The sequence below is a fragment of the Stegodyphus dumicola genome, chromosome X1, assembly GCF_044657685.1.
Source record: "Stegodyphus dumicola isolate Sdum_Otavi_A_Nest chromosome X1, ASM4465768v1".
Lineage (NCBI taxonomy): Eukaryota > Metazoa > Arthropoda > Arachnida > Araneae > Eresidae > Stegodyphus > Stegodyphus dumicola.
Window position 1 is genome coordinate 184,057,381 of NC_140780.1, and position 16,391 is coordinate 184,073,771.

At 32.4% G+C, this 16,391-nt stretch overlaps 1 protein-coding gene across 2 annotated transcripts in view; it reads left to right on the top strand.

Moving 5' to 3' along the window:
* The window catches only part of crm (cramped chromatin regulator), a 233,351-nt gene that overhangs the window by 95,296 nt on the left and 121,664 nt on the right, over window positions 1–16,391 (top strand). For both annotated transcript variants that reach the window (XM_085808035.1, XM_085808036.1), the window contains exon 9: window positions 10,053–10,249. In XM_085808035.1, the coding sequence (XP_085664161.1) occupies window positions 10,053–10,249 (197 nt within the window). The remainder of the gene's footprint in view (window positions 1–10,052; window positions 10,250–16,391) is intronic.

Consider the following 16,391-nt stretch of genomic DNA (forward strand, 5'->3'; position numbering starts at 1 on the left):
TGAATTCATTTTTCTTTAAAGTTGACTTCCTGTAAGTATTGAACTTCATGAAGAAGAGTATACTGACAAATCGTATTTTATAGCTTACAGATAGAGGTAGTACAGGGTACAAGAACCATTGCCTATGTTTTTCTGTGATTCTGTTAGCTACAAATACATTTGAAGGAGACCAAAAAACATCCAGAGTTTGGTGGTGCTTAAAAGTCTAAACAGCCCTTAGGTCTTTTGGAAACTTATTTTCGTCCTTAAATGTCCTTAATTTTTGCCAAAGTTAGCAAAAGGTCCTTAATTTTCCTCATCAGACATTTCTGTTTTGTTACAACTGCTGTTTTGTGTGACAATTAAAATTTTGGATGAGTGTTTTCTAGTGATGCATTGACAAATATGTACTTGATGGGTTATTGTTTGAATCCTACGTCTAATATAAATAGTAAAATACTTGATTTTCTAGGCATGAGGCCCTGCCTGTATCGAAACAAACACTTCGACATTATTTCTCTTTTGTGAATGAAGAGTTCATAAAACATTACACCAAGAACAACTTTTTCCTATTTGGAATCAGAATTCTATTGTTATGTGGCACTAAATTTGATGACTTGCCAACATTTTGGTGATTTTAAGACCAATTTGTGTATAAAAATTTGTTGAGTTCGAGATTAGTGACTTTTTAGCCTATTTTTTTACAATACATTTTTATATAGCATTGATAAATATTAAAATAATGATAATATTTTTAAATTGTATTTAAGAAATAATAAAACATTTTTGTTTTGCCCCGTGATATTTTAAGACAATACTTTCCACTTAGCAACTTAGGAATATTTTGATTCTGAAAAATAAGATAATAAGTGCTGTGAAAGACACTTTTTCCAAAACACGTCTTAGCAAAATTATTTTAAAGTAATTAATTTAAAGTTCCCTTGTAATTATTTTAAAGTTCATTTCATTGGTCTTTTTTTATATTTTTCAAGATATGAGTTTTTTTCCTGTGTAAGTATATCAGAATATTTGAAAGTGTATCAGTTTTCTCTGTGCATTTCACTTTATGTTTCTATTTTCTTAATTTTTTTCCCCCAACATGTGCTAGCTTTTTGCTATTACAGAGTTGGTAGGGATAATTTTTCTTTTGGATTGCACCTCAGGTTTTGAAGGCAAGATTTATAGACCCGTAATTGCAAAAGATTTCTTGGCAAAGTAAAAAAATGTCATCATGATGTTAGCACATAATGGGCATGTTTTGCGGGAAGTTTTTGATGAGTTTCTTGTTTTCTGGAGAATTTTTGAGAGAACAGAAGTAATTTTTTTTTTTTTTTTTTGAAAGTAAAATTGTGAATTTTCTGCTTTCAATCCTAATAGTCTGAAGTTAAATGTTGTTGCTGATTTGCTGAAGGATAGGGTTGTCAAACTTTTTCTGGGTGCCATCTCAAGAATTCGTCAACCTCAGAAGGGATATCCGCAGAGATAAGTTTCTGGTCCCAAATTTGGTATTATTATTATCAATGAGCTTTTGCAGAAACTTTTTAATTTTATCAATTGTCAAGTTAGATGATTTGTTCATTTGTGTTCAAGGGGATTTGCATAGTGTTTTTATCTTGTTCAAGATACATTTAGATTTCATTTGTCAGCAATCAACAAATTTTAAGCTAAAATTTAGCCTTGCAAAATCTAAGACTGTGTTTATTGATGGAAGAATTATTACCTATGATGGATATCAATAGTTTTTAAATGATAATCCCTTTGACAGGGTGAATGAAATTAAATATTTAAGTGTTTTGTTGGGTAGCAAATTTAGCTGGAAAAAACACATTACCTACATTTCTAATAAATGTGAGAGACTTCAGTGTGGGTTGACTCAAATTGCATACAATAAGTTTTGGTGTTAAATCATATATTAGCATAACTATTTACAAACAAGCTATTGTTCCATTTATTTTATATGGTTTTATATGGCTCCAGAACTTTGGGATTGTCTCTAAAATAGAACATGAATTTTAAACCTCTGCTTAGAGTTCAAAGGCGAATTCTGTTATGTGTTATCAGTGTTCACCGAACTATTAGTTATAATGCTGTTTTTGCTATTGCTGGATTTCTTCCGTTGGATATGTTTATCTTGCATTATGCAATAGCCTTTCTAATTGCTCTAGTTTTCACTGTGATCATCTACTGCCCTTCTCTGCTCTTCCTTATCAATCTACAAGACAACCAGCACAAATATTGGATAGTATGGGTATTGATGAAAACTCTTTCTCGTTTGCTCTACAGATGGTAGTAGAATCAATGACAAAGCTGGTCTGGCTTATGCCATCTCTGAGAATAGTGTTGAAATTGAGCACAACCAGTTTCGTATTAGAATGTACTCTTTATATTTCTGAAATTCTGTGCATTAATCTTACAATTAGGTGGGTATTAAATCAGGAGGGCCATGTTTCCAGCTATTTAATTTGCTCCGATTCTCTCTCCTCTCTTCAGTCTCTAGGAAATATCTCATCATGTAATGACATTATTGGTAATATATGGCAGTCTCTCTGGGATCTACTGGAGAAGAATATTTTAAGTTTTTTTACATTTTTTTGTGTTCATACCGGGCTTTATGGAAACGGGAGAGCTGATTGGCTTGCTGAGAATGCAACTAAAAAAGATATTAATGTTAAAGTAAATATTCAAAAATCATATTTTAAACGTTAAAAGCTAGTTAATGATTGAACAATTAAATTATAATTATATTGCTTCTTTAAAATTCTTTCCAACTGTCTTTGAAAGACTGAAAAATAAGAATCCATTGCTTAATTTTAATATTGCACAATTTCTGTCTGGGCATGGCATGAATGGTTTAAGCTGATATCTTCCAGTTTGTATGATTGTGATCTCGGCGTTCAGCAGCGTGTTTTCCGCCTACTTTTTGACTGTGGTTTCCTTAATTATGAAAGAAATTCACTGAAATGTAGGCTAAAATTAATTGGAATTTATTGGCCACCGAAATTTTGGGATTTTGTTACCCCCCAGCCAACCGTGCTTTTAATGACTTTATTGATGTTTATTTTGAATGTTGTAAAGGATTTTTTTCCCCTTCCTATGTGTGCGTGTCTTAGTCAAAAATGTTTGAATTAATTGTAAAGTTGATGTGTCTTTTTTTACTTACGTATTTTTTTAGTATCGTGTAATACTTTGAGGTGCACAAGGAAATATATCCCCCCCCCTCCTCAATTAAAGGGAAAAAATCGTAGAAGTCTTTTCCTTAACATGTTTACCTTTCCTCTTCTTTCCACTAGATACAAGCATAGAAAACCGCCAAAACTGTTCTAATTTTGCCGCAAGGACTTATACAAGTAGAAGGAAATTTTTCTGTTAATAAATTTTTAGTTTAAACAATTCATGTTATATATCTCAGTATTTCATACACAGGGCTGGCACTAGGTATTTTCCTTCTTGGTGCAGTCTGTAGGTCCTAAATCCTATTGTCCAGTACCTGTCTTAAATTCTAAAAATTTTACCATCCCTAAATTTGTTTCTTGGGGCTTCACTAATTTCTAAAAATTCTGCCACAACTGCTCTGGCACCAGTCTTGACCTTGTATCATAGTTCTGCATGCATACATTATTAAAAATAAAATAAACAGTTTCTCCTATGCATTTTAAATATATGCTTTTTTTTTTTTTTTTTTTTTTTGAGTAACAGAAGTCTTTAATTAAATCTGAAATTTGTAAAATGAAGGGGAACTTATTACATAAAGAGGAAGAAATTATTTTTTCAAAGGTACATAGTTGAAACATTAATAAATTAGGAGGTGGTGAAGAGACCAGTAGGAATGTCGATTTGCTTATTGAAGCAAGTAAACTTGGAAAAGATGCTAAAGACAAGAAAACTGCTAAAATTAGCTAAAATATCTGAAAAATTTTCAAATTAAAAAGACTGGCAAATATTTTGTTTTGTGTATTTGCTACAAAGCATACATGTTTTATAGCTTTTAATATGTAATTATCATAATATTGCTTTAGAATCAATGTCATAAATTATATCCATAATTGTTTGCTATTTTAAACTTTAAAATGTTCTTAGATTATTATATTAGTTGTGCTTTTTTAGTGAATATTTTTAATGATTTTTTTATTAATAATGTAAATCTGTAACAACTAAGGGTATCTAACTGCTTAATTAATGGTAGTAAAAAATTTAAAAGACTGGCTGATCCGTTAACATTATAGTAATGGAAAAAATTTATATGTTGTGTGTTTTATTTAAGTAAACATGCATGTTTATTATACACATTATATTATTTCTATTCTTAGCTGCATTTACCAGCTCAGATTCTCTAAACTTTTGTTCACAGCTGCTGTTATAGTAAATGAAATTGAAATCCTTTGACTATATCTAATTAAAATTTGAGTTTAGCTTTATGTTAAGCTTTATGTGAAGATTTGAAATTCATGTAAGACAGTAACTGAAGCTGGAAGCTTGATTCTCTAAGATTTGTTTTTTATTTTATGCTAATTCTTTCATTTGGTGGTTTTTTTTTTTTTTTTTTTTTTAAGCACTGTGCTTATTTTTTGTGTAAGGGAGATACTTTTTGGTTGTGCTTTGAAATCTACATTGTAAATACTTTTAGCATATGACATAATTATTAGATTCAAGAGGGACCTTAAACATTAATTACAGATAATATACAAGGAAACCAATTTTTAAAGTGCAATAAATGAGGCCCTTCCAAATTGTGGTACTGTACTTGGCTTTGAATTGATAAATACAGTCAAAAGTCGTTAATTCGGACACCCATAATCCAGAATGATCTATAATCCGGACCTCAAAGCTACAAACTTTCTGCGCATGCGTCGCTTTGACGCATGCGCGTAAGACCTTTACCGCTGCAAATTTGCGTGTGCGCGTGCGCAAAATACGTTTACGAATGCTCGTTTAATGTATAACGGACGGGATAAGCTAAGCTAAAATTATCTAATTATCTATTTCAGTTAATGTTGCAGATTGCGTTATTCCTTAATCTTCGAATTGGATCCGGATTATTATTTTTTTGCAGACTGTTAGAGCAATTTTATAAAAGTAAGCTTGAACTTTCGTTTATGTCAAACAGAATTCCCGATATATATTTACTAATATGTATGTACAAAGCGAAAGTATCTTTCGGAGTCCATTAAACAAAAAGTGGAATTGCTGCAAAAAATCGATAAAGGCATATCCTTTGTTTATCTTTAACGCCGCGGCGGCGTGCAATGAATTGGAAGTTGATTTGTCAGCACTACTATCCTTATCTTAAGAGCAGATGTTTTTATTTTATTTGGCTTATAATTGCTTACTCAATGTAGTATTTCATCTCGATGTACTCTGTCTTTGATATGATTTAAATCAAATGCCTCGTTATTATAATTCGCTTCCGATAGCGAAGAAAGTGACAGAGGTTATTGAAATCGAAAAAATTTTGATTGACAAATTAGTCGGTATACTCGACACAGCAATTATAGGACTTGAATAGCGGAACTTTGTAACTGAACAAGAAATTATGTCTGTTTATAGAATTAAAGAGAATGTATTATCACATAAAAAACGAAGCAGCTTAAACAACTTACATTGAAAGAAATGTTTAATTAAGTAAACAAATAAATATTAAGCTTTTTTTTTGTAAATTTTGATACCCTTTAGATCATAATTGTTCTTTACTTCGTAAATTACGGTTTCATATTTTTAATTTTATAATTTCTGCATGCCATTTTACCAGATTTAAACTGATGATCTATAATCCGTAAAAATCGATAATCCGGAATCGCCGAAGTCCAGACGAGTCCGGATTAATGACTTTTGACTGTATTGTATCATGTTTTCCATACCAACATGACAAACAGCTTTTTTTTCTCTGTGCAAGTGTATTACAAGCATCTATATTACTTCATAAGTAGGATCAACTGGAGTAAAATATGAAATTAAAAAAATGTTTCCTGTTAATTTTTATCAGAAAAATTTGGGACTGCAAAAGTTTCACTGGGCAGAATGATTCAGGACATTCTATGTTAATTTCTTAAATTTGTTGTGGTTTGAAAATTTTAACTGTACACTGCATATTTTTTACATCTGAAATGTGGGAAAATTACAGTCATAGAAAATAATTTAAGAACAATTTAAAAAAAATGTTTTATGTTAATTCTGTTAAGAGGTGATTGGTAGTTTGAGTCACTGTCATCATGTAATCCAATGGGATTCACTTTCACTACACAGAAATAAGCAAATTTTATAATTCTTCTTTTCAGCACATTGTCAAATGAATCCAAGGGGTTGCTTCAAATTGTGATTTTAAGGATTATTTGAGCTGGATAAAATTTCCTCTTATAAAAGGTAGACCATATCAAGAATATGTTTGACAGAATGTAAGAAATTGCATGTGACCTGGAGATTGGAAGCAAGACGTAAGTCTGTGAAGACTACCCTAAAGCATCATGACCAGAATCTGGAAATGGTGTAATGTATGAGATAACCAGGTTAAGGTCGGAAATGTTTTGGAACAGGCTCTCACGACCATTATTTGACAGTAACTGCTAAGAGAAATTGATAACTGATGTCAGCCTAAACTGCAAGGGTACTCAGCTACAGGAATTTTACTATCCAAATATACTGTGCGTGACAGACTTCATTAAAAAAGGTTGTATGCAAGAAAACTCATGATTTGTTCACAGCCTACTGCCGAGTTAATGTTGTACAGAGGTCATTGTAATTGGAATATCACAAACTGGAGCCAAGTTCTCTCTACTGGTGAATATCATTTTTGCTTGGCGAATCAGTGGTCGAGCAGTAAAGTCTAAACAGTGGGTTTGATTACAGGAAAATGGGCTGTCTGCATGGTCATTTCCATGGTTTTCCCCATGTGTACCATAAATAAGAAGCAGTTTCCCTTAGACAGTCTTCTATGAAGGCATCTTTCCTTTTAATCAGATAGCCCTCGTGTGCTTTGCAAAAAAGATTAAAACTAAGATCATTGTTTGATGCATGATACCAGACATGTTGCAGTCTGTCTGGAAAGACAGACAGATGTTGAGAACAGAGACAGGAGTTAAGAACTTTGTTTGACTTCTAAATTAGTATGTTGTAATACTTGGCAAAGCTGTTTGCTTCTTTCAAGGATACGAAGAAAGTCAGGTAGTGGCTGGACATTGGCTCACATTCCTTTCTATTGTTGCAAAACGTTAAGAGACTTGTCTGAAGTTTTGTGACTACATCTTATTGCAAACTAAATTCACACCAGTCCATTGCAGGTATCGTTCCTCAATCTACATCCAGGAATATAAGTGTTAACATATTTTTGAGAACTTTTGATATTCTGTGAAGTGAAAATGTTGTTCGAAAAGAAAAGAAAACGAACTAACATGACAATGGAAATGAAACTAAATGCCTTAAAGAGAATGAACAGAAGGGAAAGAATAAGCAAAATTACCATGGATTTAGGTGTTGGAAAAACTACTTTGTTGGGATGAGAAAAGAAGGCCAAAATCGAGTCTTGGTGTGTGAAAAGAGTATGTACAGATAGTTTAAAGGAAAGAAAAAGTATTGAAAGGTGGTTAATACAAAAAAAGTGAGTGAGGCACTTTATTTGTGGTTCAAGTAGGAGAGGGAACACCCATTTTAGAACCAATTTTGCAAGAGAAAGTCAAAAAATTTTATGAAGAATTTCATGAAGGAGATCCTGGATTTACTGCTAGTGCTAGTTGGCTCAGCAGATGGAGAAAGCAGTATGGCATCAATCAGTTAAACGATATCTGGAAATCAAATTTATAATTGTAATCAGACCAGTCTGAATTTTTTAATGCTACCTTCAAAAATGCTGGCTTCCAGGGAAGAAAAATAGGCACCTGGCTACAAAAGCAGCAAGGAGAGAGTCACGATCTTGGTAAACAGCAAAGCAACAGGCAGCCATAAACTGGGGCATTTAAAAACATACAAAAAATACACTAATGGGACCAAAACCAACTATGATCTTCCTGTTTGGTTCAGGAATCAATGAAATGCATAGACGAATAGAACACTGTTTAATGATTTGTTTCATCAACAGTTCGTTCTATCGGTGGAAAAGTTTTTAAAATAAAAAATTCTACCAAGGAAGGTGACTCTCATTCTAGACAATGCCTCATCCCATTCTGATGCAGAACAGTTATGAGACGAAGATATACGAGCCATGTTTCTCCCGCAATGTAATTTCATTGTGTCAGCCAATTGCCCAGGGTGTTTTGGAGTCACTGAAGAAAAGATACAGACGTAAACTTCTTTCATCTCATGTCCTAGCCATGGACGGAGGGTGTGATACGATCAAAGAACTGAAGAAATTAGATATGTTGGATGTTGTTAGATGGATAGCTCTTTCTTGAAGTAAAATCGAGCAGATAAGCCTCATTCATTCTTGGAGAAAGTTGCTGGACCTTTCAGGAAATGAATTTCACAAAAGCAGAGACGAGACAGAAAATTGTGAAATAGTTGACTTATTTTAAAAAATTCCATGCTTCAAAGAAGTTACTGGTAATGTTGAAGAATAAATGGAACAAGATGAAAATTGTCAAATTTTAGGACATGCAAAAAGCGTTTCACTGGTGAAAAACAATGTGGATAAAAATGAAGAATCAGAAAATGAAGAGATTGAAGACAATGGAAAAGCTAAAACGATAACTCATTGTGAAGGACTGAAGGCATGCTCCATTACATCTAGGAACCTTGTCACCTATAGGATGAAGCTGCACAATGGCAGGATGTGTGCGAGAGACAATCTACTATCGAATGATATTTTTCTACCAAGAACTACTAATAATTTTTCTTCATTTTTTATCTATGTTTATTTACTTTATTATCTTACAGTATTTGTTCCTTTTTATGACTTCTATTGAGCTAGAACTCGACATAAAAATCAACATTAATTTAATTATATGCTGTACTCCAATATTGTGCTACAAATGCTTATATAAATATTAAAAGAGTTCTGAAAAAAAAAAAAAAAAAAAAACCTTAATTCGTAAAACTCGACTGTTCGGAAACTCAAATGTCTCTCAGTCCACATCATGTTCAGTCTGCAGGATTCTACTTTACCACATTTTCTGTATTCTTATTTAAATCTCCCCCCCCCCAAAGAAATAGGCAATTTTGCACATTTAAGATTTGCAGGCACAACAAAGATTCTGCAAGCTCCATGTTTTTAGGTGCAAAGTCATTAAAGGTGTAGAGTCATTAGGAATTTTGAAACTGGAGTACATGAACAATGTGCAATGCCCTCGTCAGAACTCGAACCTGGACCTCTCAAATACGCACTGAGTGTGCTACCATTACACCATGAAGGCATGCAAAAAGGAGGCAGAAAATACCTTAAATGCTTCCCCTTTTAAAGGGCAACACTGGGGACTAGGGGCCCAATTGTGAAATCCTGGTGGTTAAGAATTATCAACCACCAGCTTTTTAGTTCAGGTGCCACTCTTGAGTAATCAGGTATTTTATGCTGGAGGCATGAAAAATGAGCAATGCCCTCACTGGGACTTTAACCTGGGCCTCTCGAATGCATGTTGACTGTGCTACCATTACACCACGAAGGCATGCAGAAAGGAGGGATAAAATACCTTATAAAGACAATAAATTTTTATAGTTGTTCTTTAATGTTACTCCAGCATTGTATTTTTAAAATTATATGCTTTTTTTTTTTTTTTTTTTTGTTCTCTTTGATAGTCAAAAACAAAAAATATAAAAGATTCATTTAGGTTCAGCTCTCTGCATCTGGGAAATCTTATAAAATAAGATATTTTAAGTATCGAAATTTTGTTTAAATGTGGTTGAATTCTAAAGAAGAATTAAACTTGTATAAATGTTGTCTCATTTTGTTAGTGCATGTAATAGCTGGAATTTTCTTCAAGTATTTATGGGTGGCTGTATGCTTTTATCTAAATAAATGCTATAAATTAGAAAAAAGGAATGTATAAATTTTCATTAGCGATCTGACCTTAAAGTTACAAGTAACTAAAAATTTGTGCAAGGCTCTGTATTTTTTTAATTGCATAAAATATTTACTGCTTCAATAATTTTTACAGATACCAAAGAGCCAGAGACTGACAAATTGCCAAAAGACATTTTTGTTGAATTTAGGCCACATACAAATGCTGCTTGGCTTCATGTACAAAATTTAGCGCACAATCCCAGAGTGCGGACAAAAGTATGTTTACAAAAACGTTTAAAACCTGTGATAGAGCATCTACAAAGAAGATGGAGACCTTACCGATTAAAAAGAGTGCGTATAATGTAGTTAAATTTTCCCCATTTTGCTTTTTACTTTTTCATTTATTTACTGTGTTTTTAACTTGATTCTGAAATCATTTGAAAAGTGTAGGTATAATTGTATCTTTCCTTGTTTGTGTGTACTGTTATCCATGAACATTAGATGTTGGATTTTTTGTGTGCATACATTTCATAATGCTTATGATGGTCCCATTATATCGTTTTTATTAGAACTCAGTGTACTTAATTAGTACTGTGATCTTGTAATATTTACCCATCATATTATTAAAATTTGATTCAGATTTCTTTTGAAACTCAAAATTTTTATATCATGTATTAATGATTTATGTTCTAATATTGTATTCATTGTTGCAGTTAAATTTTAGTGATGGAAAGTGTACTATTTAGGTTATTCAGACATGTTATAATTTGAGTATTTTTGTAGTTAACAATAGGGTGGCACTATTGATTTCCCATATTGGATGAACAAATAACATTTTTGGAACATTTGGTTGAGCAATAAATATCCCATAACAAATTTTCAAGAAAATGTTTGCTGTGGATCATTTTAAATTAAAACTAAACAGAAATGACTTGACATATGGTAAATGAAAATATGAAAAAGGAGCTTAGCTGCACATAATGATGTTTTTATCTTGAAGTTTTTTGAGACAAGTCTTTATGTGTTTAAGTAGCAGATAGCATTACATCTGCCCAGCTTTCAGATGCTGCATGCCAAGGTGTACATTACTTATATGAACTTCTAATGGGATTTCTGTAAACCATTTAGGCAGATATTAACTGACCAGATGCTTACAGTTAAAAGTGTTCTAATACCATCTTGAATGCTGCAGTAAATTCATTTTTCTTTCCTTATGCTGAAATACACTGCTGGCCACCAAAATTCTACAGTCTTAGAAAGTCTTAAATTCATACAGCTGAAAGTCCAAATTCCTCTACAGTCTTGTAGTTATCGCAGATGATTCCAGCTAGTATTGCAGATGCAGAGAGGACTTTTTATATACCAAAATTAATTAAATATTGTTTTAAAGTGATGGTAAATCTAAATAGATTGAATGGGCTAAAAGTTATTTGGATTCAAGATATTAGAGCCCAAAACTAGATTTTGAAATGTTAGTTACTGAATTATGTTATGAAGAAGTGAGAAAATTTATTTTAAATGTATGATGGTATACTATGTGTACGTTTGGCCTATTTTTCGTATATGTAGATCTATATATAGGGAAGGTCAGAAATATGTGGCAAAAATGTAGAGGGGATTATAACAAGCAGATTTTACAATGGAACATGTGTTACAAAATGGGACCTGGAGGTGGTACAGGTGTTGTTTGAGATTGACATAAATCATCATTCCCTGTGCAAATTTTGAAAATTTGATATGCGAAAACATGAAGGCATAACGGATTTACATGTATTTTATCTGTGGAGCTGCAAACAAAAATGCAAGAGTTGGTCAAAGCAAGTATTTGGGAATTGCTGTCTGTACAACCTTTAAGTAATAATCACAAATAATCTAATCAAAAGAACTTTGAAAAATGATTTTATTGTCAGTTTTATGAAATGTTGAATGAATTGAAGTGCATAAAAGAGGTTATAATATGAGAAACAAAAAAAAAAAAAAAAAAAAAGAATAGGGGGTACCTTACATTATAAATGTTGTTAATTTGCCCCAATACTTATTAAAATGGTCATCAAATATAAATCACGTACTTGATTTTTTCTTTCATGTAAACTCTTTCTTTCCTTAAACAGTTTGAAGTAAGCCAGCTATTTTATTATTTGAGTTACGACATTATAGTGGACAGTAATTTATTGCCACCTGAATTTTACATTAAGCATTTCTGGAGCAGAATTAGTGAGAAATCAAGTATTCCCTTACAAGACTTGAATTGTGTATTTTCCTTTCTCAGCTGAGTGTGTCACCATGAGTATGCAGAGAAGGCAGTGGTTTCTTATGTGTTTTGACTTGATTTCAGGCCAATTTCTTTTCACATTTAGATCATATAAGTAAAGTAGCTGAAAATAACCAATAAGTTGTGTTGCAAATTTTGTCTAGAAATTTCACAGACACTCTGCTTATTAAAATTTTCATCTAATGAAATCTGTATACTTGATAAATGTCTTCTGGTTGATAACATCCTTTAACTATATGAACAACATAAAATAAATCAGTCAGATGACTGATATGTGTCTCATAGTACTTTTCTGACTACTTCCTTTATGACAGACTGTCGGCAACATCTACAAAAGCTTTTAATCAGATTTCTTAATTAAAAAATTTAGTCCCCCCTTTTTTTGTTTTGTTTTGCTTGTTTGATTGTTTAGAAGATATTTTGAACTAAGGTTTAGTTTTTCAAAATTAAAAAATAAGAACACATGCATTTGCATACTTTAAACTATCAAAGTCAATATAAATGCAAACTATTGCAATTAACACCGTAATCATAGGGTCACTAGGTTTTTTGTGAAAGGAAAACTTGAAAAATTAGTCCTGCTCTTGCAGAATGTGCAAGAATTTCCTAATGATAGCTGGGTGTGTAGGTTACTGCAATGCAACAACATATAGGGTTTAATTCTTAATAGCATCAGAAAGGAAAAGCCTTTCCTTTCAGAAATGAAAGAGCTTTGCCTTTTTTATAGTTATATAAATATAATAGTTATGTAAGTTTAATCATTGTGTTTTTAACTTCCTTAAAATAATATCTTTTAGAATTGGACAACAAAATGCTTCCATCTAGGGTATAATAATAATGATTGCCATCTTGTTGGCATTGTGTAGGTATGCCACAGCCATGGATCCATGTTGAAGTTCCAGAAAAATTATGGTTGTTTTGTTGTTGTTTCTCTCTTCCTGAGAGTGTAATATCACTCTACCTCCTGTATTACATTCTGAGCATTACATTCTGAGTATTACATTCTTGGTGATGTTGTCAGCCATTCTCAGTCAGTGCTTGAAAAGCAAGTGTCTGGCAATTGGAAAAGTCTAATGTTTTATTAATACAGTGCATTTTCTTTTGGAACTTAATACTGGAGCAATTTTTCTTGAAGGTGATTGATGCCAGTCATATTCGGTCTCTAAAAATATATTTAGCTATTGCTCTTGAAAATTAACAGGCTATTTCATTTCTTGATGGTGGAGTGCAAAAAAAAAGCTTTCAATTATGTCCACATATTTGAGACTCACTGTTGTTGGGATAAAGAGAATGTTCATGATGCAGATGTTCAGATTTACTTTCCTGTTCTTAAACTCCATTGTTACTAGTTTGACAATGTAAATTGCTGCTTTTGATCCTGATGTGCGGCATGTCCTCCATGATTCGAAATTTAGAAAATAGAGTAAAAAAAAATTAGTCTTTAGAAGTGATGACCATAAAAAACATTTAGTTTTCTTAGAAATTTATGCGAAACTATGGCTTAAGCCTCTGAGCGTTACGGGTTTAGCCTTGAAATTTCAAAGTTCCTCAAAATGTCGTGAATAAGTGATATTTTCTTGATTTTAATTTTAAAAAAATGGCTCTTTCATTTTGTACCTTGATTCCTTTTCTTCCAATATACATCCAAACTGAAATCAGATACATTAAAAGCTAGCAGAAATTTTCATGTATAATGAATGTGGAAGGCAACCCTCTGTATGGAATTTTCCGGCTTTAACGCTGAGAGGGTTATACCAGGACTGGGAAAATGTTTTCGGTCACGGGGCCAAAAAAGGGGGGAAAAACAAAAAGTTTCGCTGGTCAAGATAAATTTTTGGAAAATTTTATAAACAGTATACAAGTATTACAATTTAAATATGTTAATGAAATGAATGAAATTGCGATTTCATTTCTAAAAGTTCCTTATATTGAGGTTCGAAGTAATGTACTGATTCTAAGGAATGAGGCTAAATGCTCATCTGTTAGTCTGCTTTTGAAATAATTCTTTCCAAGGTTCATAGTTGGAAACACATGTTCACATATGTAAGGTAAAGCAAACATATCACTGTTCTGGGCGCGAGATATTAAATTTGGGAAACTTACTTTCGATAATGATTTGTAAAACTCTAACTTTGGCATATTTAGAAACAACTGCTTGAGATGATTGTTAGATTAATAACTGAATTGGTTGTTACATTGCAACCAATTCAGGCATCAAATCTGACCTCACTGCTTCACAATTTATGTTGAAAGACATGGTAAAAATATCCAATTCTGTTTGAATGGCACTGAAATCTTGAAATCTGCATTTGAACTCAAAATACAGTTTTTTCAAGCCATCCTTCATAATTCTTTAGCATCTCTTGATTTACTGAGTGTATTGAATTTAACCTCGGGAAATGAAACAAGTCGTTCTGAGCTACTTGCCTAGCAAGTAGATTAAGTTTTAGTTCAAAAACTTTGAGATGGGCCCAGATATCATCAATAAATTGATTTTTCCCTTGCATCTTGACATTCAAGTTGCTCATATGTCAAATTTCGGTCTGTGAAAAGACCTAAGATGTGTGAAAAACATGAAATCCGAAAGTCATTCTGTATCTTCTAGCATTTCACACTCCGCAGAACACTATTTCTCATGGAAGAACGACACAATGTCATCTTTCAGCTGCCAGACTCACTCTCAAACACATCTGCACTAAACCACCTTACTTTCGTGTAATAATATAGTACATCAGAGTATTCAGATTGCATGGACTGAAGAAAATCTCAAAATTGCCTGTCTGTGAGTAAGCCCATGAGATCGAACGGTATTTACAAGCTTCACATCTGCATCAAGAACGAGATTTAAATTCAATGTAGATTTACACAGAGCATCTTGATGTATAACACAATGTAGAAAAACAACATTGTTTCAGGGATAGTTTTGATTAAAGAGTCCAAGAAATCCATATTTTTTTCCTGTCATATTTGGTGCTCCATTAGCAGTAATATTACATAGATTTGTTATAAGCACTTTCAAAGTTAAAAGCCCTTCCTGAAATTCTCAAAAAATATCACATCCCCTTGTAGTTTCTTTGAAAGAATGCATGCAGGCTAGTTGCTTGGTAATTTCAAAGTTCTCATCAACACCTCTTATAAATAATACTAATTGAGCAGTATCATTTATGAAAGTGCTTTCATCCATATCTATGGAGCAATATTTAAACTGGCCAATATTTGACTTTAATTGTGATGTCAAATTTTCTAGAAGTTGTCGTCTTTCGAGGTAAGCTTAGAGTCTCTCTCTCTCTCCTTTTTTTTTTTTTTTTTTTTTTTTTTTTTTTTTTTTTTGTCTGGAGATAAAATATCACGAACTTGGAGCATGCATTGTTTAACGAACTCCCCATCAATGAGAGCTTTATCATTTTTTAGCAATATTGTATACTACAATAAAACTTGCATGGGTAGCTGCTTTTTGAATACTGTTTACCTTCTTAAAAAAACACTTGTCGGCTTGATAATTTTTTACAAAGACTTTCTGCATTTTGTTTTCTCTCATATTCGGACATTGCTTTATAATTGGAATTCTTATGCTTAGATGTGAAATGACGGATAATGTTATATTCTTTGAAGGCTGCTACAACTTCATTATAGATGAGACACACTGGTTTATCTTTTATCACTGTAAAAAAAAAAATTCCAGCTCCATTCACATTATTAAATGCACGGCACTCTGAATCAACTTTACGTTTTTAGTAGCCATTTTGGAGTTGACTTATTTTACAAATAACCCAAACAAGCACTAGCTACACGATACTTTTAACAATTTCACCACTATTCACAATGATGCTATATGTCTGCAATCTTTCCATACGCAGTCAATAATATTAGAACTCGTACCAAAAGAAAAAGCCGCTGGCTAGAACTTAAAATGTGCAGTCTGCCACATGTGAGGTCTAATTCACCTATACCGGATTCCCATATGTCTGCTCCCTGAGAAAGAGGTAACGCTTGTTGGCAATGATCTACAGTTATAACTAACAAAGAACTTCCGCTTTTAATACTTTACCGATTAAAAGCTGTCTGTGCTTGCTATTTCCATCTATTTGTATTTTGTAGAAGAAAAATAGAGAAAGTAAAAAGATTATCAGTCCTTTGAAAGAAAGAAGTGGAAAAAAATAATATTTAAACAAAGTAGAAAATCAGATGGATATTTATAATATATAAATGTACATTTCTTTT